The sequence below is a fragment of the Panulirus ornatus genome, chromosome 2, assembly GCF_036320965.1.
Source record: "Panulirus ornatus isolate Po-2019 chromosome 2, ASM3632096v1, whole genome shotgun sequence".
Classification (NCBI taxonomy): domain Eukaryota; kingdom Metazoa; phylum Arthropoda; class Malacostraca; order Decapoda; family Palinuridae; genus Panulirus; species Panulirus ornatus.
In genome coordinates, this window is record NC_092225.1 from 77332899 (window position 1) to 77357057 (window position 24159).

Here is a 24159-nt window from a genome sequence, read left to right on the forward strand (position 1 = left end):
GATGTCTGATCATTATCCTGTGGAAGCAAAGGTGAAGATTTGTATGGGTGTTCAGAAAAGAAGAGAGAATGTAGGGGGGAAGAGAGTGGTGAGAGTAAGTGAACTTGGGAAGGAGACTTGTGTGAGGAAGTACCAGGAGAGACTGAGTGCAGAATGGAAAATGGTGAGAACAAAGGACGTAAGGGGAGCGGGGGAGGAATGGGATGTATTTAGGGAAGCAGTGATGGCTTGCACAAAAGATGCTTGTGGCATAAGAAGCATGGGAGGTGGGCAGATTAGAAAGGGTAATGAGTGGTGGGATGAAGTAAGACTATCAGTGAAAGAGAAGAGAGAGACATTTGGACAATTTTTGCCGGGAAATAATGCAAATGAGTGGGAGATGTATAAAAGAAAGAGGCAGAAGGTCAAGAGAAAGGTGCAAGAAGTGAAAAAGAGGGCAAATGAGAGTTGAGGTGAGAGAGTATCATTAAATTTTAGGGAGAATAAAAAGATGTTTTAGAAGGAGGTAAATAAAGTGCGTAAGACAAGGGAGCAAATGGGAACATCAGTGAAAGGGGATAATGGGGAGGCGATAACAAGTAGTGGTAATGTGAGAAAGAGATGGAGTGAGTATTTTGAAGGTTTGTTGAATGTGTTTGATTACAGAGTGGCAGATATAGGGTGTTTTGGTGGAGGTGGTGTGCAAAGTGAGAGGGTTAGGGAGAATGATTTGGTAAACAGAGAAGAGGTAGTAAATGCTTTGTGGAAGATGAAAGCCGGCAAGGCAGCAGGTTTGGATAGTATTGCAGTGGAATTTATTAAAAAAGAGGGTGACTGTATTGTTGACTGGTTGGTAAGGTTATTTAATGTATGTATGGCTCATGGTGAGGTGCCTGAGGATTGGTGGAATGCTTGCATAGTGCCATTGTACAAAGGCAAAAGGGATAAAAGTGAGTGCTCAAATTACAGAGGTATAAGTTGGTTGAGTATTCCTGGAAAATTATATGGGAGGGTTTTGAGTGAGAGGGTGAAGGCATGTACAGAGCATCAGATTGGGGAAGAGCAGTGTGGTTTCAGAAGTGGTAGAGGATGTTTGGATCAAGTGTTTGTTTTGAAGAATGTATGTGAGAAATACTTAGACAAGCAAATGGATTTGTATGTAGCATTTATGGATCTGTACAAGGCATATGATAGAGATGATAAAGATGCTCTGTGGATGGTATCAAGATTATATGGTGTGGGAGGCAAGGTGTTGGCAGTGAAAAGTTTTTACTGAGGATGTAAGGCATGTGTACATGTAGGAAGAGAGGAAAGTGATTGGTTTACAATGAATGTTGGTTTGTGGCAGGGGTGCGAGATGTCTCCATGGTTGTTTAATCTATTTATGGATGGGGTTGTTAGGGAGGTGAACGCAAGAGTTTCAGAAAGAGGGGCAAGTATGCAGTCTGTTGTGGATAAGAGAGCTTGGGAAATGAGTCAGTTGTTGTTCGCTGATGATACAACGCTGGTGGCTGATTTGGGTGAGAAACTGTAGAAGCTGGTGACTGAGTTTAGTAAAGTATGTGAAAGAAGAAAGCTGAGAGTAAATGTGAATAAGAGCAAGGTTATTAAGTACAGTTGGGTTGAGGGACAAGTCAATTGGGAAGTAAGTTTGAATGGAGAAAAACTGGAGGAAGTAAAGTGTTTTAGATATCTGGGAGTGGATTTGGCAGCGGATGGAACCATGAAAGCAGAAGTGAATCATAGGGTGGGGGAGGGGGCAAAAGTTCTGGGAGCGTTGAAAAATGTGTGGAAGTCGAGAACATTATCTTGGAAAGCAAAAATGGGTATGTTTGAAGGAATAGTGGTTCCAACAATGTTATATGGTCGCAAGGCGTGGGCTATAGACAGAGTTGTGTGGAGGAGGGTGGATGTGCTGGAAATGAGATGTTTGAGGACAATATGTGGTGTGAGGTGGTTTGATCGAGTAAGTAATGAAAGGGTAAGAGAAATGTGTGGTTATAAAAAGAGTGTGGTTGATGGGAGACCTAACTGGAGGTGGAAGGATGGCGTGAAAAAGATTCTGAATGATCGAAACCTGAACATGCAGGAGGGTGTAAGGCATACAAGGAATAAGAGTGAATTGGAACCATGTGGTATACTGGGGTCGATGTGGTGTCAATGAATTGAACCAGGGCATGTGAAGCGTCTGGGGTAAACCATGGAAAGTTTTGTGGGGCCTGGATGTGGAAAATGAGCTGTGGTTTCGGTGCATTATACATGACAGCTAGAGACTGAGTGTGAACGAATGTGGCCTTTGTTGTCTTTTCCTGGCGCTAACTCACACACATGCGGGGAGAGGGGGTTGTCATTTCATGTGTGGCGGGGTGGCGACAGGAATGAATAAGAGCAGACAGTATGAACTATGTACATGTGTATATATGTATGTCTGTGTGTATGTATATATATGTATATGTTGAGATGTATATGTATGTATATGTGTGTGTTTGGACGTGTATGTATATAAATGTGTATGTGGGTGGGTTGGGCCATTCTTTCATCTGTTTGCTTGTGCTAACATGGGAGACAGTGACAAAGTATAATAAATAAATAATAATGATAATGATATAAAACTGAGAAGTTGGTGACTAAGTATAGAAGTGTATGTGAAAGGAGGACATTGTGAGCAAATGTGAATAAAAGCAAGTTTATTAGGTTTAGCAGGATTGGGGACAAGTTACTTGGGATGTGAGTTCGACAGAGAGAAACTGAAGGAAGTAAAGTATTTTAGATATCTGGGAGTGGATATGGCAGCGAGTGGAACCATGGAAGTGAAAGTGAGTCATAGAGTGGGTGAAGGTTCTGGGAGTGCCAAAGAATGTGTGGAAAGAGAACATTATCAAATAGGAATGGTAGTCTCAACAACATTTTATGGATGTGAGGCATGGGCTATAAATAAGGCTGTGTGGACAAGGGTGGATGTGATGAAAATGGAATGTCTAAGGACAATATCTGGTGTGAGGTGGTTTGATTGAGTAAGTAATGAAAGGGTAAGATGGATGTGAAGTAATGAATAAAGCACAGATGAGAGAGCATAATAGGGTTTACAAAATAGTTTGGATATATGGACAGAGTAAGAGAAGAAATGTTGACAAAGAGGATATATTTTTCTGAAGTGGAGGGAAAAAGGAGAATAGGGAGACTAAACTGGAGATGGGAGAATGGAGTGAAAAAGACTGAGCGATCAGGACCTAAGCATCCAGGATGGTGAAATGCATGCTCAGGATAGAGTAAATTGGAACAATGTGGTATGCTGGGGTCAACGTGCTCTCAATGGCCTAATCCAGGGCATGTGAAGCATCTGCGTTAAACTGTGGAAAAGTCTGTGGGGCCTGGTTGTGGATGGGGAGCTGTGATTTTGGTGTATCACGCATGACAGCTAGAGAACGGACGTGAGTGGATGTGGCTTTTCTTCATCAGTTCCCGGCACAAACTTGCCATTGCAGAAAACAGTGGCTAAGTATGGAAAAAAAACAAATGAATGTGATATTTGACTTCTCCATGGCAGCAAAAAAGTAAATATATTTGCACAATCTTGGTATTCAATGACACCCCTCAAGAAAATAATGTCACTCCAAAAGTACTGCCAAATTTGTGAAAGATAGGGAACTTGAGTGAAGTAAGACACCCATCCCATGCATAATGTTCTACTGATATTTGTAAAATTGCTCTTTATCATTATCATTTGTGTTTTCATTAACATTCCATTTAAAACATTTAGTTTTCTTTATCTTTAATATAGAACAGCTGTTGTAAACTGATAGTGTACAATATGATACAGGTTTTCTATTGCTACCCTTAGAGGGAAGTTCCCATGATGACTGAAGCATAGCTGAGAGTATATTTTGTAAATATATTTCATATTTGCTGCAATGAAATGGCATTTCTGTACTCTGCATGTAAATTAACAGGCAAAGAACAGCCATCATGCTAAATCACAACACCATGGTTATGTCAGTGACATTATTGTATTTTGCATGTTGATTTACCTGACATCAAGCCAAATCACACCAACAAGGTTAGGTCACTTTTTTCCTGAAATGAGAAAGTATTTACCTTCTTTTTTTCTTATATTAGTTCACCATTTTCCACATAGGTGAGGTAGCACCAAGATCACACGGATGTTTGCAAAATTGCTCTTTATCATTATCATTTGTGTTTTTATTAACATTCCATTTAAAACATTTAGTTTTCTTTATCTTTAAAATAGAGCAGCTGTTGTATACTGATGGTGTAAAATATGATACAGGTTTTCTATTGCTACCCTCAGAGGGAAGTTCCCAAGATGACTGAAGCATAGCTGAGAGTATATTTTGTAAATATATTTCATATTTGCTGCAATGAAATGGCATTTCTGTACTCTGCATGTACATTAAAAAGCAAAGAACAGCCATCATGCTAAATCACAACAACATGGTTATGTCAATGACATTATTGTATTTTGCATGTTGATTTACCTGACATCAAGTAAAATCACACCAACATGGTTAGGTCACTTTTTTCCTGAAATGAAAAAGTATTTACCTTCTTTTTTCTTATATTAGTTCACCATTTCCCACATAGGTGAGGTAGCACCAAGAACATACTAAAAAAAGGCCTCATTTGTTCACATCCATTCTCTAGCTGTCGTATGTAATGCACCAACACCAGAGCACCCTAACCACAAGCAGGACTCAAAAGACCTTTCTGTGGCTTCCCCAGCTGCTTCATATGCCCTGGTTCAGTGCACCAACAGCATTTAGCCCCACGTATAACACAGAGCTCCAATTCACTCTATTCTGTGCAACCTTTTCACCCTCCTGCATGTCCAGGCCCTAAATACTTAAAATCTCATTCACTCGATCCTACCATCTCTAATTCAGTCTTAACCTATTTGTTCCATCCACTTTTGACATGTATCTTCTTTGTCAACCTCTCCTCACTCATTTTCTCCATATTTCCAAGTAAACTGAATACTTATACATTATGAGAAATTTTTTTATCAAAAAGCTAAGGTTTATGCTTCTGAATATTTTTTGGCCTTATTGGCGTTTGGTGGGCCAGTTATATACTCATTACAGAATGTATTCATGCATGTTTTCCATGATCTTTTTAATATTTTTTTGACACAAAACATTGATTTCAACAAACTGCAGTGCCACAAATTGAAGCTTTGGTGTTTTTTCACATAGAAATAATTATGACAAAGGTCATATGAACAATATCAATTTTTCATGGCAAAAAGAAATTGTTTTGGAAAGCAGCCCTGAAAACAAAACATACATCTTAAGGGTTCAACACACGAAATTTTCTGTTCTTATCCAACAGGCATCTCAAATACTAATCAAAGTATCTCATCATAAACAACAAAACACATCCAGTGTCCTTGTCACAAATCACTCCAAGTTCTAAAAAGTGCAGCAAATGCCAAGAAAAAGAAGGGAGGCCAATCCCTCGAAGTCATATTGGGACTCTAATTAACTCACCACACATCAACCAGTGTTGAAGTGTACTGACAATATATCTGCAGGACTGGTTTTACACTCTTTAAATTGCTCATGCAATCTGAGAATTGTGCCATTAATGGATCCCACAACTCAAAGACAGTATGTATCTTGCAAGTTGGATAGCTTGTATATATTTTTCCTAAAGCAAACTCAAGATGGCTTCCTAGTCACCCAAAGGATACACTTAATCATGGGAAACTGTAAAAAGAATGCTTCATAATTTAACCATCTTTACACATCAGTGCAAGGAACAAATATGATGGTTAAATATGTCTGACTATAGTCTGCTACATCAGTCAATCATTTCTTTATGCTTCTGAAATATAAATTAATTTTCCTTGGATAAGTTACAACATTTTATGTCACTTCTTACTGTGCTCAGCAAAACTTCTACAAAAGGTGATTTGACTTAAAGTTAAGTAAATACAAATGCATAGTATTCAACTTTCATACAGCCAAGTTTAAGGTCTTAATATCACAGCATACAACTCTCTATCAACTCAACCTTGACCTGGTAATGAACCTAGGAATCATAACTTACATACGCAAAGTAAAACCTTCAAAATATAACTGTTGCAAAATAATGGCCAAATATCTGATTGAAAAAAGACTTACGCTCCTCTAAAATCTTGGTATGGGTAACCCTGATAATGATGATACTGTTCATAGCTCGAAAAGTTTTGTTGTTGATATCCATACTGTGGTGGTCTCTGCTCTTGATAGAATGAGGGAGGCACAGTAGAGTTGACTGAAGTGGGCGGTGGCTGAAGGACACTGCAGCTGGGTTTCCTAGTTTCTTCATATCTGGAAAACAAGGTAATGCAAATAAAATGAAGGTTCATATGAAGGCTATAATCCCAGGACACCTTATCAAGAGGCTCATGAAGCTACACTCAGTAGCAGGGGCAGAATGAACTCCTCTGAGGCAAAAAGTTCTTTGAAGAGACTGCTTTGTCAACTGATGAAGATACAGCCACATCAAAGGCAAAATTCTATTTGTGGTGTAACCTCAAACAGTAAAGAACATGTCCTTACTAATAACCATGATCATCTATAATCCTTAATCTAGAGTTCTCTACTTTGCCTATGTTGAAATTTCGGCAGTGGCTAAATGCTGACGAGTATCATCTCTTTCCTTGTTCAGTTTACTCCTTTTACCTACAATTCAAATTAATTAATACATGCTGGTTTATATCATATAATTCACATGCTGAAAATTCCTCTTTAAGCACTCTTATATACTAACAATTTTCTCTTAATGTACAGACATTCTTATACTACTCGCTTGCATTTTACAATCTTGTTTTAGCTGTTGTTCTACAACCACAAATGTTTTAATATATAAAAAATTTACTTTGCTCAAATAATTTCAGCTGGAAGTTTCCCAACACTGTTCACTGAATTGCCCTTACAAAAATTTTTTTTTTTTTTTTTTTTTTTTTATACTTTGTCGCTGTCTCCCGCGTTTGCGAGGTAGCGCAAGGAAACAGACGAAAGAAATGGCCCCCCCCCCCATACACATGTACATACACACGTCCACACACGCAAATATACATACCTACACAGCTTTCCATGGTTTACCCCAGACGCTTCACATGCCTTGCTTCAATCCACTGACAGCACGTCAACCCCTGTATACCACATGACTCCAATTCACTCTATTTCTTGCCCTCCTTTCACCCTCCTGCATGTTCAGGCCCCGATCACACAAAATCTTTTTCACTCCATCTTTCCACCTCCAATTTGGTCTCCCTCTTCTCCTCGTTCCCTCCACCTCCGACACATATATCCTCTTGGTCAATCTCTCCTCACTCATTCTCTCCATGTGCCCAAACCATTTCAAAACACCCTCTTCTGCTCTCTCAACCACGCTCTTTTTATTTCCACACATCTCTCTTACCCTTACGTTACTTACTCGCTCAAACCACCTCACACCACACATTGTCCTCAAACATCTCATTTCCAGCACATCCATCCTCCTGCGCACATCTCTATCCATAGCCCACGCCTCGCAACCATACAGCATTGCTGGTACCACTATTCCCTCAAACATACCCATTTTTGCTTTCCGAGATAATGTTCTCGACTTCCACACATTTTTCAAGGCTCCCAAAATTTTCGCCCCCTCCCCCACCCTATGATCCACTTCCGCTTCCATGGTTCCATCCGCTGACAGATCCACTCCCAGATATCTAAAACACTTCACTTCCTCCAGTTTTTCTCCATTCAAACTCACCTCCCAATTGACTTGACCCTCACCCCTACTGTACCTAATAACCTTGCTCTTATTCACATTTACTCTCAACTTTCTTCTTCCACACACTTTACCAAACTCAGTCACCAGCTTCTGCAGTTTCTCACATGAATCAGCCACCAGCGCTGTATCATCAGCGAACAACAATTGACTCACTTCCCAAGCTCTCTCATCCCCAACAGACTTCATACTTGCCCCTCTTTCCAGGACTCTTGCATTTACCTCCTTTACAACCCCATCCATAAACAAATTAAACAACCATGGAGACATCACACACCCCTGCCGCAAACCTACATTCACTGAGAACCAATCACTTTCCTCTCTTCCTACACGTACACATGCCTTACATCCTCGATAAAAACTTTTCACTGCTTCTAACAACTTGCCTCCCACACCATATATTCTTAATACCTTCCACAGAGCATCTCTATCAACTCTATCATATGCCTTCTCCAGATCCATAAATGCTACATACAAATCCCTTTGCTTTTCTAAGTATTTCTCACATACATTCTTCAAAGCAAACACCTGATCCACACATCCTCTACCACTTCTGAAACCGCACTGCTCTTCCCCAATCTGATGCTCTGTACATGCCTTCACCCTCTCAATCAATACCCTCCCATATAATTTACCAGGAATACTCAACAAACTTATACCTCTGTAATTTGAGCACTCACTCTTATCCCCTTTGCCTTTGTACAATGGCACTATGCACGCATTCCGCCAATCCTCAGGCACCTCACCATGAGTCATACATACATTAAATAACCTTACCAACCAGTCAACAATACAGTCACCCCCTTTCTTAATAAATTCCACTGCAATACCATCCAAATCTTTTCTAACATTAAAAAACTTGATTTTCTTTGAAAAATCTGGGTTATGTTTTTACAAGAAAAAATCTTATCCAACTATTAGCATTGCCACCCTCATGCACCACAATACGGATGTTGCATCAATTTCTAGTCTTGTCCAATTTGCAACTGACAAAACTGTGCCGTAATTCAAAAGAAAAAAATCATCTAAAATTAAGTAATTACATTTGATGCATGAAATTCTAATGAGTATTCCTGGGAAATTATATGGGAGGGTACTGAGTGACAGGGTGAAGGCATGTACAGAGCATCAGATTGGGGAAGAGCAGTGTGGTTTCAGAAGTGGGAGAGGATGTGTGGATCAGGTGTTTGCTTTGAAGAATGTATGCGAGAAATACTTAGAAAAACAAACGGATTTGTATGTAGAACTTATGGATCTGGAGAAGGCATATGATAGAGTTGACAGAGATGCTCTGTGGAAGGTATTAAGAGTATATAGTATGGGAGGCAAGTTGCTTGAACCAGTGAAAAGTTTTTATCGAGGATGTAAGGCATGTGCACGAGTAGGAAGAGACAAAAGTGATTGTTTCCCAGTGAATGTTGGTTTGTGGCAGAGGTGCATGATGTCTCCATGGTTGTTTAATTTGTTTATGGATGGGGTTGTTAGAGAGGTGAATAAAAGAGGTTTGGAGAGAGGGGCAAGTATGCAGTCTGTTGTGGATGAGAGGGCTCAGGAAGAGAGTCAGTTGTTGTTTGCTGATGATACAGTGCTGGTGGCTGATTCTGGTAAGAAACTGCAGTAGCTGGTGACTGACTTTGATAAAGTGTGTGAAAGAAGAAAGATGAGAGTAAATGTGAATAAGAGCAAGGTTATTAGGTACAGTAAGGTTGGGGACAAGTCAATTGGGAGGTAAGTTTGAATGGAGAAAAACTGGAGGAAGTGTTTTAGATATCTGGGATTGGATTTGGCAGCGGATGGAACCATGGAAGTGGAAGTGAGTCACAGGGTGGGGGAGGGGGTGAAGGTTCTAGGAGTGTTGAAGAATGTGTGAAAGGCAAGAACATTATCTTGGAAAGCAAAAATGGGTATGTTTGAAGGAATAGTGTTTCAAAAATGTTGTATGGTTGCGAGGCATGAGCTATAGATAGGGTTGTGTGAAGGAGGGTGGATGTGTTGGAAATGAGATGTTTGAGGACAATATGTGGTGTGAGGTGGTTTGATCGAGTAAGTAATGTAGTAATAAAACAAGTGTGGCTGAGAGAGCAGAAGAGGGTGCATTGAAATGGTTTTGTCACATGGAGAGAATGCGTGAGGAAAGATTGACAAAGAGGATATATGTGTCAGAGGTGGAGGGAACAAGGAGAAGTGTGAGACCAAATCATACCACATCATTTCAATTCACTCTAATCCTTGCACAATCAGGCCCCAACTGCTCAAAATTATTTTTCACTCCATCTTTCATGTCCAATTTGGTCTGCTTCTTGTTTCCTCCACCTCTGACACATATAATCTCTTATCAACCTTTCCTCATTCATTCTCTCCATATGTCCAAACCATTTCAACACACCCTCTTCTGCTCTCTCAACCATACTTTTATTACCACACATCTCTCTTACCCTTTCATTACTTACCCGATCAAACCACCTCACACCACATACTGTCCTTAAACATTTCACTTCGAACACATCCACTCTCCTCCATACAACCCCATCTATAGCGCATGCCTCACAACCACATAATATTATTGGAACTACTGTTCCTTCAAATATACCCATTTTCACTCTCTGAGATAACATTCTCTCTTTCCACACATTCTTCATTGCTCCCAGAATCTTTTCCCCCTCCCCCATCTTATGACTCACTTCCACTTCCATGCTTCCAATCGCTGTTAAGTCCACTCCCAGATATCTAAAACACTTCATTTCCTCCAATTTTTCTCCATTCAAACTTACATCCTAACTAACTTGTCCCTCAACCTACTGAACTTAGTAACCTTGCTCCAATTTACATTTACTCTCAACTTCTTCCATTCACACACTTTTCCAAACTCAGTTGCCAACTTCTGTAGTTTCTCACTCAAATTAGCCACCAGTGTTGTATCATCGGCGAACAACAACTGATTCACTTCCCAGGCCCTCTCATCCCCAACAGACTGCATACTCGCCCCTCTCTCCAAAACTCCTGCTTTTACCTCCCTAACCGCCCCATTCACAAAAAAATTGAAGAACCATGGGGACATCACACACCCCTAACTCAGACCAACCTTCACTGGGAACCAATCACTTTCAGATAGTGTCCTAGTGTTACTCCAAGACCCCTTTGGCAAGGACTTCTGCACCCTAAGGCTGCACTACATTTAGTAGTAGGGAAAGAATGGATTCCTTAGATACAAGACGTTCTTAGTGAAACTGGACTCTGTTTCGCTAACTTATAGCCTCACCAAATGTGACTTTTTACTCACAATGTAACTCTGTACAGGCGAAGTTCCAGTAACACCTCAAAAATATAAACAAAAATAAGCAAAACTCTTTCACTTACTATAAAAATGACTGTTATAGATTCTACATAAATCTGGCTTCACATTACAATGATGTACTTACACATTCTTTGATGATTTATGGATGACTGTTGTGTGACATTTTTTCCATCTATATTGCTACTAACACTGCTGGATAAGAGTCATAATTCAGCTGGGAATCTGTATGAGAGCTAAAACAAAAAAAATCTGGTTCACCATAACATACTATGTCCATCCAAAATTTTTGGCTTGGTGCAATGAAAGGGTGAAACAGTGATAGTACCACTGAGATCCATTCCCCATAAGTAAAAAAAAAATTACAGAATTTTCATATTAATCTTACTATAGAAGATACAAAAAAAGTAGTATAAAAAGTTGATACTAGAGAAAATACCAAGAAAGAAGCATAAAAGGGTAATATACTTTCCATTATGCTGTGCTGGGAGAATAGTGAGAGGATTTGAGAGGGACAATGCTGGAGGTAAGGATGCTCCCCATTTATGTAAACACAATAATCAAGAGTTTTTCAGGCATGATTGCATTCTGTATACACCTAATCACATTATACAATTTACGATTTCTTTCTAAGTCATAAGTTCACACTAAAGATACATGTTTTTTACTAGTCTTTTACATATCTAAAGAATTACTTACATGATATGCATTCATTTACATGCTTATGTGTTAAGTGTAAAACCAGAGCTCTATTAACATGGATAAATGAACAATAACTTTATTTGCTCCACAATCATCACCACTCATACCCCAGAAATTCTTCCTTTTATTCTTGAATTAACTACAATGATGAGTGTGGACATCTGGCTTCCTGTCCATATTCTTTTTGATGTCCTGTGGTAGACTGAGATAGTGTGATATTTCATCCATCTATGGTGGTATACTATGGATAACTGGCGGAAGCAGTCTTCAGCTGAGATTCTAAACAGGAGCAAGAAGCTTTAATTTGTCAAGTGACACAAGAGCAGGGCTACACTGTCTGTCATAAGACAGATGGAGTACTGCAAGGACCAACTCCCACACCTAAACTCTGCAAATTATCAATCTTACCATTCATCAATCCTTCATTAACAATAATACATCTTTTGTATTCTCTTGTCTAACCACCTATATCATCTTGGAGGCCTAATTTCACACCCTTCATTCCATCCCACTCAAAGGTCCCACTATCTTTCAGCCTTGTCTCATAAAATTTAACATATAATTTTCCTTTTCCAAAAGCATCAGAAACTTCCATTCTCTTACTTTTACCACTTATTCCAACTACATTCCACTTAATCATATGAAACTACAGTTCTTGTCAAAAGAGGCTGCAGGTTCAATGCTTTCATCTGAGTTAACATGCACCTTTAGTGGGGAATATCTGGAAGACATGGGGGGTCTCCACCCCAAAAGCCAGCAGGCTAGCAAAACAAGTCAGTATGTAGCAAAACAGTTTGGTATCAATTGATTATCTAAATCACAAAAAAAAAGAAACTCAAACCTAACTCATAGTCATCGCAGAATTATGGATCTAGAGGTAAGAGATTTATCAAAAGACCTACAAATTTTCCTCACCTGTTACGATCAAATTCTGCTTTTTCACAATTACGCCTATCCCTGTCTCTGCTACTCTGGCTTTCATCATCTGAGGTAGGAGCCTGGTGGTTTTGCAGGTGGTGGTGGTCTCTTCTTGGCTTCTTTGGCTTCTTCTTCCCTTTTTGCCTCTTCCTCCAATGACTGTACAACTTCTGCAACACGTTTTTTGCACTCTTCCCCTGTGGCAGATTAATTAATCATAGTTATTAGCTTTTGTAATTAATAAGGTCTGCAAAAGTATGAAAAAGATTCTTTATGCACTATTATCAAAAGGCTACCTTTCAAAATTATTTTGGAAATATATAGAGCAATAAGACAGATATTTTGTAATACAAAACCCCAACAACTATTCACATACACCATATAACCATATAGCAATAACACTAAGCAAATACCTCAATTTCAAAACTATAGCATGAATCCATGAAATATACTACCCAAGATCAGGCTTAGCCAACACTATCACTTTTTGAGATGCTAATCTATTTAAGTGGGCTTTTATCAACCAATTAAAAATCTGTGAAACTATGCTGTCTGTAAGGAATCACTGCAAATTACCAAGTCTCCTTCCCTACCTGGAAAGCTATGAAGTTTCTCATTCTAGGATGAAGTGAAACATGCCAGCATTCAACCTTCAAATTCAAGCCTACAGTTCACATTTCTTTTTAAAGTGTGTTGCAGAAACTTACCAATACAGTCATTTTGAATCTGTTATTTCATGTACATTCTTAAAATGGAAAGGTACAGAATCATTCTTTCCATTCTTAAACGACAGGTTTGAAGTAATATTTATTCCTAGAACTTCTGAGTACTTTCTTTGGGCCTTCACCTCTTTTAGGCACAATGACCAAACCAAGAACAATATTCTATTCTGGCCTTGTGTGGAATATGAACATCTTCTTAAATCCACATACTTGAAAGCTATTCTGATATTTGGCAGAAGACAGTTTGTCTCCTTTACTGTTCTCCTAATGTGGGGCTCTGGCAACATGTTAGAGATGATGTTAACTTATAAGTCCGTCTCAAACACAGAATCCTGAGACTTATTTCCTGCTAGATAATAACCATACTGAGGCATTCTTTCATCAACCATGTATCAAACCAACTCAGGAGTCTATTTAGATTGCCTTGTATACTAATGCAATTATCCTTGCTTTTCATCTCCTTCATGGCTTTTGTATCATCTGCAAAGATATTCAGGTAGGAGTCCATCCTTCATGCAAGTCATTCACAAAGATCAAGAAAAGTAATGGTCCCAAAACAGAACCCTGTGGCATTCCACTGGTTACTTCCACCTATCTGGAGAAGGTTCCTCTGACATGTCCTTTGTTCCCGTCCACCACTTAGAAGATGATCTATCCACCAGAGGACTCTCTCCCTTACTCCTTTCTGGCATTTTAGCTTCTTATTCAGCCTACCATGTGATACAGTCAATTTCTTTCTGGGAGTCAAGATGTAAACAATATATTCAACATTCCCTTTAGTCTAAGATAGAGCCCACTCTCTCATAGAAATTTACGAGATTCATTACACATGACCTCCTTTCCTTAAAACCAAACTGTCTCTCAAGTAATTCTCCTTATAGAGTCTTCAATTTCTTTTCTGATTTACTATTCCAGTACCTTTCAAACCAAACTTTTCAAGAAGACTGGTCTGTAGCTCAGTGCCTCTTTCCAGTCTCCTCTCATTGATGGGTATCATGTTTGCTCTTTTCTAATCCCTTAGCACTTTGCCTTTCTCCCATGATATCTTCAACAATATTCTAAGAGGTCTATCAATTGTATCTGCAAACTTCTACAGCACATACGGTGGAATTTCATCAGGACCAATGATCCCTGTATGGGTCAAGACACTCAAGTGCTTGTATGTCTTTTCTAGATATTTCAATGTCTTCTAAAGTCTCCTCCCCATCCCACCTCACTAGTCATTGGGATATAGTATCTTCCATTGTGAACACACTTTTGAAGATGTTATTCATTTCTTCACATGTCCTTTCATCATCCTCAACTATTTTCCCCTCTGAATCTTCTAATATAATCAATTGCCCTTTAAATGACTATCTACAGACAAATTTATCAGCATACCTCTTTTCAAAATTTTACTGTTTCTCCTTTCTCATTTTGCCATACTCTTTCCTTCCTCTCATATACCTTAATCAAGCCGAGTGGTTGGAATGTCAACTATGTATCCATCACAGTACGTTTTGAGGATCCCTTGCTTTTTGACACCTCTGATCAAACCATTCCTCCCTCTTTCTTAACCTTTCTTATGTATTTGAGGCTAGAGGTACACATGTTCCCACTCCTTCATAGTAAATTCCACAGAACTTTTTTCCACAATACTCTGGTTCCTGGCTACTGAACTTGATTTCCCAATCTATGTTATAATGGAAACTTAAATTTTGTGCAGTTTCTTGACTCTATCTCCTCCTAAAGTCCTGTCTCATCTCTGCACTCTTAACTCCATCATTTACCACAAAATCAAACTTAAACACTTCATAATCACTTTTTCCATGTACTGGATAATATCATTTTCAATATTCATGCTAATCTGCATAAAGATAGGAATCAGTCCCTCTCACCCTTGTACATTCACTGACATACTGGTATAGGAAATTTTCCTGTAAACACTTTAGGAACTTATGGCTTCATGATTCCCTGTCACCATGAAAATCCAAATCCCTCCAGTCTATCTCCTTATTACTGATATTTCCCATTATCAATACTTTACCTTCCCTGAGAAGTGCATGTTTTACTGGTTTATGTAACCTGACTGTACTTTCACTCTTGTTAGAGTATATCTGTTCTGAATCATTAAAATTCTTTGGAGGGTCATATATCAACAAGACCATTTCTTTCCTACAGTCACCTTTTCCATTATGTACTGTCTGAGAAGGCAAGCTAATAGTGTTTCCTGAAACTTAAGGTTACCTCTTATTTATAGAGCCAAATCTTCTCCAACTCCTGCTCCTCCTCTGTCTTCTCTTTCCCTCCTTACTATCACGTATCCCTCAGGACAGAAACGGTAAGCTCTGAACTCTTTATTAAGTTTTGTTCCTACAACTCCAACTATATTTGGAGTATTTCCCTTATGCAATCCTTAAACTTCAGTTCTTTATAATTTTCTACTGATCCATCAGCATTTGTATATAATTCTTTCAGTCTACCATTACTATGCGTGTGTCCATGTGTATGTGTGCGCTTGTGTGTGTAAGACTAAGACATCTTTGACAAGGTGTGACCAACTACAAAATAAGGATATACTTAGATGTTAAGGAAAAGATAGGCAGTTAAAAAGACAAGAAAGAGTTCAAACTAAAAACAAATCCCTCTAACCACCTTCTAAAATTGCCTCAACTGTAGAACTGTTATGATATGTAGGGTCTGTTGATGTGTAATCTACCATGTTGCCAGAACAAAATCAACGGAATATACCAAAGGGATCCAAGAACACTTGTAGAACTTTGCCCATAAGAGTGACATTGTTGAGCTTCTTAACACACTGTCGTGCAGATTCTGGTTCCTCAAAGACAAGCCTGCCCACCCCAAGGTGCTTCCGTGAGAGATCATGGGTGAAGATCTCAAGCTGCTGTATAGAACCACACTGGTGTTTATTAACCTATGGGAATCATAAGCAAATAGATTAATAGAGGTAACATCATTCATGGACTGGAAAATAGATTCAGAATTTAATCTTACCTAAAAACTATGATATGTATTTAGACCTAAAAACTATGATATGTATTTAGACCAACACCTTTTATGAAATTCCCCCCCAAAAAAAAATAAATAATAAGAATAATCTGACTGCATAAACAAAAGTTGTGATTTATGGTGAAGCCTCAGAATGGTTACATGCAAACAGGAGATGTGCCTCAAGGACTAGTCTTGGGACTGGTTCTCTGTTTCACATATATCAATGATGTACGCATTGGAAGATATCAAAATTTGTGCTCACATACACTGAAAATTCTTTACAGAAGGATCAAGTTCCTTTATATCTTAAGCCCAAACCTTTTTCACTGTTACTTAATCTATATATTTACATTGTGTCTCTGCTGCCAGCAAGAGGGAGGGCTCAGGTAGTAGAGCAATGGCCCCTTACATGAACCCTGCAAATTTGAGGTATACTCCTCTGACCACACTTTATTGCGTGCCTCTGCCACCAGTGATTGGGAGATCTCAAGTGGCAGTGTACTGGCCCCTCCCAATACCCTAAGCTGACTCAAAGAATATCCCATCCCCTACCCATGGAGTAACCTATCAGGTAGTAGGCTGACAGCAGCCTACTACTGTCCTAACTGAGGAGCATTAAAGTGGTGCCCGGAACCATCTTACACTCTCTAAGTTAGGATTGCTGGTCTTACTTTCCGTCTCATCAAAACAGGACTACCAGGCTAGTCCTGCCATCTTCTTACAAGCACCATACACCTACTCAAACCTTTCTTCTTTTTTTGTTCATATAAGTACTCTTGCCAACTCCTGTCCACTCAAACAATTCTAAGCATCATCATGACAAAGTCTGATAATTCTATGGCCCCTTGTACCTGGCATCATGGGGTGCTAAGAATCTCCGGGTTTCTGCCTGACTCCACTGCCCATGAGCTGGAGGGCTTTGACTGTGTAGTAACAGCCCCTCCCATGACCTCTTCCTTTCTGTTAGACCTTCCTCTTTTTCTATTCAGCATATCAAGATTCATAGTCTCTAGTAACCTCTCCTCTGTTGAACACAATCTATCAAGTACTTATCCTAACTTATTACCTTTCTTTCAGACACAGTTGTCTAATGATGTTCTTACTAGTCCCTTTTTCATATCTAACTATAATCTCCACTCACAATTCTGGTTCAAAGGTGGAGCTTAAGCTTATTCTAACATCAACACGCCTGTTGCACACCTCAAGGACATTGAACCCCCAAACTTTGATGTTATGCAGCTCAAGGTCTGTCTCCCAACTGCCACATTTTTGTTCTGTTTCACCCATTGCTCTCCTAATTCTACAAATTTTTCATATTTCTTTGACTATCTAAACTCCTTCCATGAGACTGTGACATCCTCTCACCCACAAACTGATATCCTCTACCACAGGGAATGGCTGAATTCCTCCAGTATGGATGATGGAAGGATTGAAGCCCTCACATTCTTCATTCTCAATAATTTAGAGCAAATTATCTCCCACCCTACCCATATTCCTGATTACTGTGATCACTATCTAAATATTCTGGATCAGTTTTTCACCTCTAGTCCATCATGCTTTAAGTATACAATCTCGCCCAGTAAGTTTATCAGATCATAATCTCATAAATGTATCTATTCTAATGGTACCTGCCCCTCCAGCAACCCTTTCAAAGCATAAATACTGGCACCTCAACAAAGCTGATTGGAATAACTTGGGTAACTTCTTTTCTAACTTTTCTTATGTAAATTACTGTCTCTTATTTGGTTACACTTCCATCCCAGCCAAATGCATAGCAGAGATTATTCCTGGAGGAATAAAAGCATTTATCCCTTCCTCCTCTAAGATGACCTCTTTTCATCCAATCCATGGTTCAACCATTCTTGTTCTGAGCCGTCCAGGCAAGGGATCAAACATATTGGGCGTGGAAAACTCTCCTTTCTCAGGCTCCCATTCAGCTTTTAACATTGTCCATAATCACTGCAAGCACATCAACCATGAGGCAAAACACTGCTTTATTCAAAAGAAGAGTGTTAACCTCTCCTTGTCATCCATTCATAGGTCTGTCTGGTCTTTAGCTAAGGGCAACTTTAAAAACTTTTGTAGATCTACCTTTCCTTTACTTCTCCATTCTGACAGTACTATAACTGTCTCTGCCATAGACAAAGCAACTCTCTTTGGTTCCGGTTTCTCCTATGACTCTACCTTGGACGAGTCTACATTCCTTCACCCCACCAATGCTCCTCTTACTAATCCTAAGAATCCCCCCAGTACTCTCTTTTCAGACTGTAAAAAAAGTGCTTTTTGCTCTGGACACAAGCAAGGTTTATGGTCATGATGGCATCTATCTCCATGTATTGAAAGAGTTTACACCTGAAGTTGCACCCGTGCTTGCTCATGTGTTCTGTTTCTGCTTAAAAACCAAAACTTTTCCCTCCTTGGAAGCATGCATTGATACATTCCATCCTTAAGAAAAGTGACCATTCTGACCCCTCTAACTATCATCCTATTGCTTTGACATCTACCATTTCCAAAGACTTTGAATCCCTCCTCATATACCATATCCTTAGACACCTTGAAAATCAGTCTTCTCTCTGATCAACAGTATGGCTTCCATAAGTCACAATCCACTGGTATTCCTTCCTATCTTACTAATATCTGGTCATCATCCCTGAAAGATTTTGTGAAGTCATGTGTAGTTGCCCCTGACATATTCAAAGCTTTTGGCAAGGTGTGGCACTGGGGGTCTAATCTCTTAAGCTGCCCTCTTTTGGCTTCCCTTCCTCACTCTGCTGCTTCATATCTAGCTTCCTCTCTGGCTTTGGACAGGATATTTCAGTGGGATAAACAAAATCTGCTCAATGCCTCTAAGACCCAGTTTCTACTCATATCTCTATCAAAAATCTCACAACACTCATCTCTCCTTTGCCAGTTGTGTACTCTTGAAACCCTACATTATGGAAGTAGCTAAGTCTGCCTCTAAGAAACTGGGTGTCTTGTTTGTGTGTTGAAATTTCTTTTCTTCTGAACAGTTGCTCAGTTTATACAAAGGACTGATTTGTCCTTGTATGGAATACTGCTTTCACATCTAGGGTGGTTTTAGCTCTGCATCCTTACCTGACGAAGCTGAGTTGAAAGCGGTTCGACATGAAAACTGTCCCAGGCTAACTACCAAACTTGACCCTCTTGCCCCATGCTGCAATGCTGGTTCACTTTCCCTCTTCTATAGGTTTTACTTAGGTTTTTGCTTCCGAGAGCTGGCTGCTTGTATGCCCCACCACTAGCTAGACCACACAATACTCAGCAAGCTGCTGCATCACATGATTACTATGTGGCCATGGCAACTCAAGGGTGAGCCGTTTTGATAACTGCTTCTTTCCCTATAAGTCAATCAAAACAGCTACCTTACCTATAAGTCAAAGCTTTGGAACTCTCTAACCTCTCATGTCTTTCCCAATAGTTATGACCCCTCACATTTCAACTGCAGGATTTTTCACTTCCTCCAAAATTTGTAAACACTTTCTCCTGTCTTTCTTTTTACCTTTCATAATTTCAATTAAGGCCCAGCTTTGATGTGGACTTTTATCCATAACTGGGGAAAAAAAAAAGAAAATAGAGAGAATATCTACCTACCTATGAGAACCTACATCGAGATTTAGCCATGAAGGCAGGACTAAAGAAAAGTGCTTACCTGCATTACTTAATTACTTACTCTAGGTTCATCAGGAACTAATTCTAACAACATGTCAAGTGTTCTTTTAAATATCTCTATAGTTATTCGATGCATATCTCTTAATTCGCCTGGCATTACATTAAACAGTCAGTCTATTTCCCTGGCTGGGTTGTTACATATTTTTTGTCTGATAAATTCCTAGTAACTCCCATGGCATTCTTGAGGGTTTCCCTCATAAGAGACATTTAGGTTTAACAAACTTCCTTTTATACCTTCAATACATTGCCATACACAGATTAACATATATCTATCCCTCCTTTATAGGCTACGTAGTGGCAGTTCTTTCAGCCTACATTAGCAGCTCATATGTTCCATTTCTTCAATTCTGTCCATGAAGTGCATAATTTTTTCTAATAAAGGGGAAGGGTAAAGGGGAAGAGTGGTTTGGAAATGTCTGGGGAGTGAAGTCAGGGGTTAGTGAGAGGACAAGAGCAAGGGAAGGAGTAGCAATACTCCTGAAACAGGAGTTGTGGGAGTATGTCATAGAATGTAAGAAAGTAAATTCTCGATTAATATGGGTAAAATTGAAAGTTGATGGAGAGAGGTGGGTGATTATTGGTGCATATGCACCTGGGCATGAGAAGAAAGATCATGAGAGGCAAGTGTTTTGGGAGCAGCTAAATGAGTGTGTTAGCGGTTTTGATGCACGAGACCGGGTTATAGTGATGGGTGATTTGAATGCAAAGGTGAGTAATGTGGCAGTTGAGGGAATAATTGGTATGCATGGGGTGTTCAGTGTTGTAAATGGAAATGGTGAAGAGCTTGTAGATTTATGTGCTGAAAAAGGACTGATGATTGGGAATACCTGGTTTAAAAAGCGAGATATACATAAGTATACTTATGTAAGTAGGAGAGATGGCCAGAGAGCGTTATTGGATTACGTGTTAATGGACAGGCGTGCGAAAGAGAGACTTTTGGATGTCAATGTGCTGAGAGGTGCAACTGGAGGGATGTCTGATCATTATCTTGTGGAGGCTAAGGTGAAGATTAGTATGGGTTTTCAGAAAAGAAGAGTGAATGTTGGGGTGAAGAAGGTGGTGAGAGTAAGTGAGCTTGGGAAGGAGACCTGTGTGAAGAAGTATCAGGAGAGACTGTGTACAGAATGGAAAAAGGTGAGAACAATGGAAGTAAGGGGAGTGGGGGAGGAATGGGATGTATTTAGGGAATCAGTGATGGATTGCGCAAAAGATGCTTGTGGCATGAGAAGAGTGGGAGGTGGGCTGTTTAGAAAGGGTAGTGAGTGGTGGGATGAAGAAGTAAGAGTATTAGTGAAAGAGAAGAGAGAGGCATTTGGACGATTTTTGCAGGGAAAAAATGCAATTGAGTGGGAGAAGTATAAAAGAAAGAGACAGGAGGTCAAGAGAAAGGTGCAAGAGGTGAAAAAAAGGGCAAATGAGAGTTGGGGTGAGAGACTATCAGTAAATTTTAGGGAGAATAAAAAGATGTTCTGGAAGGAGGTAAATAGGGTGCGTAAGACAAGGGAGCAAATGGGAACTTCAGTGAAGGGCGTAAATGGGGAGGTGATAACAAGTAGTGGTGATGTGAGAAGGAGATGGAATGAGTATTTTGAAGGTTTGTTGAATGTGTCTGATGATAGAGTGGCAGATATAGGGTGTTTGGGTCGAGGTGGTGTGCAAAGTGAGAGGGTTAGGGAAAATGATTTGGTAAACAGAGAAGAGGTAGTAAAAGCTTTGCGGAAGATGAAAGCCGGCAAGGCAGCAGGTTTGGATGGTATTGCAGTGGAATTTATTAAAAAAGGGGGTGACTGTATTGTTGACTGGTTGGTAAGGTTATTTAGTGTATGTATGACTCATGGTGAGGTGCCTGAGGATTGGCGGAATGCTTGCATAGTGCCATTGTACAAAGGCAAAGGGGATAAGAGTGAGTGCTCAAATTACAGAGGTATAAGTTTGTTGAGTATTCCTGGTAAATTATATGGGAGGGTATTGATTGAGAGGGTGAAGGCATGTACAGAGCATCAGATTGGGGAAGAGCAGTGTGGTTTCAGAAGTGGTAGAGGATGTGTGGATCAGGTGTTTGCTTTGAAGAATGTATGTGAGAAATACTTAGAAAAGCAAATGGATTTGTATGTAGCATTTATGGATCTGGAGAAGGCATATGATAGAGTTGATAGAGATGCTCTGTGGAAGGTATTAAGAATATATGGTGTGGGAGGCAAGTTGTTAGAAGCAGTGAAAAGTTTTTATCGAGGATGTAAGGCATGTGTACGTGTAGGAAGAGAGGAAAGTGATTGGTTCTCAGTGAATGTAGGTTTGCGGCAGGGGTGTGTGATGTCTCCATGGTTGTTTAATTTGTTTATGGATGGGGTTGTTAGGGAGGTAAATGCAAGAGTTTTGGAAAGAGGGGCGAGTATGAAGTCTGTTGGGGATGAGAGAGCTTGGGAAGTGAGTCAGTTGTTGTTCGCTGATGATACAGCGCTGGTGGCGGATTCATGTGAGAAACTGCAGAAGCTAGTGACGGAGTTTGGTAAAGTGTGTGGAAGAAGAAAGTTAAGAGTAAATGTCAATAAGAGCAAGGTTATTAGGTACAGTAGGGTTGAGGGTCAAGTCAATTGGGAGGTGAGTTTGAATGGTGAAAAACTGGAGGAAGTGAAGTGTTTTAGATATCTGGGAGTGGATCTGTCAGCGGATGGAACCATGGAAGCGGAAGTGGATCATAGGGTGGGGGAGGGGGCGAAAATTTTGGGAGCCTTGAAAAATGTGTGGAAGTCGAGAACATTATCCCGGAAAGCAAAAATGGGTATGTTTGAAGGAATAGTAGTTCCAACAATGTTGTATGGTTGCGAGGCGTGGGCTATGGATAGAGTTGTGCGCATGAGGATGGATGTGCTGGAAATGAGATGTTTGAGGACAATGTGTGGTGTGAGGTGGTTTGATCGAGTAAGTAACGTAAGGGTAAGAGAGATGTGTGGAAATAAAAAGAGCGTGGTTGAGAGAGCAGAAGAGGGTGTTTTGAAATGGTTTGGGCACATGGAGAGAATGAGTGAGGAAAGATTGACCAAGAGGATATATGTGTCGGAGGTGGAGGGAACGAGGAGAAGAGGGAGACCAAATTGGAGGTGGAAAGATGGAGTGAAAAGGATTTTGTGTGATCGGGGCCTGAACATGCAGGAGGGTGAAAGGAGGGCAAGGAATAGAGTGAATTGGAGCGATGTGGTATACAGGGGTTGACGTGCTGTCAGTGGATTGAATCAAGGCATGTGAAGCGTCTGGGGTAAACCATGGAAAGCTGTGTAGGTATGTATATTTGCGTGTGTGGACGTGTGTATGTACATGTGTATGGGGGGGGTTGGGCCATTTCTTTCGTCTGTTTCCTTGTGCTACCTCGCAAACGCGGGAGACAGCGACAAAGTATAAAAAAAAAAAAAAAAAAAAAAAATTGTTTTTTACTTTTTTCTTAAACTTGACTGCCATTTCCCACATCTGCTCTCTCTCACACACACACACACACACACACACACACACACACACACACACACACACACATGCACACGTTATATGCTGTCAATGGAATGAACTAGGCCATACGATGCATCTGGGGTGAACCATGGAAAGGTCTGTGGGTCCTGGTTGTGGATAGGGAGCTGCGGTTTCAGTGCAATTCACATGACAGCTAGAGACTGAGTGAGAACGAATGTGGCCTTTTTTGTCTTTCATGGCGTTACCTCACTGAAGCAGGGGGTAGCGATGCTATTTCCTGTGGAACAGGGTAGCAATAGGAATGGATGAAGGCAAGCAAGTATGAATATGCATGCACATGTAAATGTGAGAGTAAATGTGAATAAGAGCAAGGTTATTAGGTACAGTAGGGTTGAGGGTCAAGTCAATTGGGAGGTAAGTTTGAATCGAGAAAAACTGGAGGAAGTGAAGTGTTTTAGATATCCGGGAGTGGATTTGGCAGCGGATGGAACCATGGATGCGAAGTGAATCATAGGGTGGAGGTGGGGGTAAAAATTCTGGGAGCCTTGAAGAATGTGTGGAAGTCGAGAACATTATCTCGGAAAGCTAAAATGGGTATATTTGAAGGAATAGTGGTTCCAACAA

General features: G+C 40.0%; 1 protein-coding gene across 1 annotated transcript in view; it reads right to left on the bottom strand.

The window, feature by feature from the left end:
* Set1 (SET domain containing 1) overlaps window positions 1-24159 on the bottom strand; it is a 350690-nt gene that overhangs the window by 253596 nt on the left and 72935 nt on the right. Inside the window, 4 exon segments of the mRNA XM_071668303.1 lie at window positions 6120-6308; window positions 12668-12750; window positions 12752-12867; window positions 16123-16306. Of these exon segments, the coding sequence (XP_071524404.1) occupies window positions 6120-6308; window positions 12668-12750; window positions 12752-12867; window positions 16123-16306 (572 nt within the window).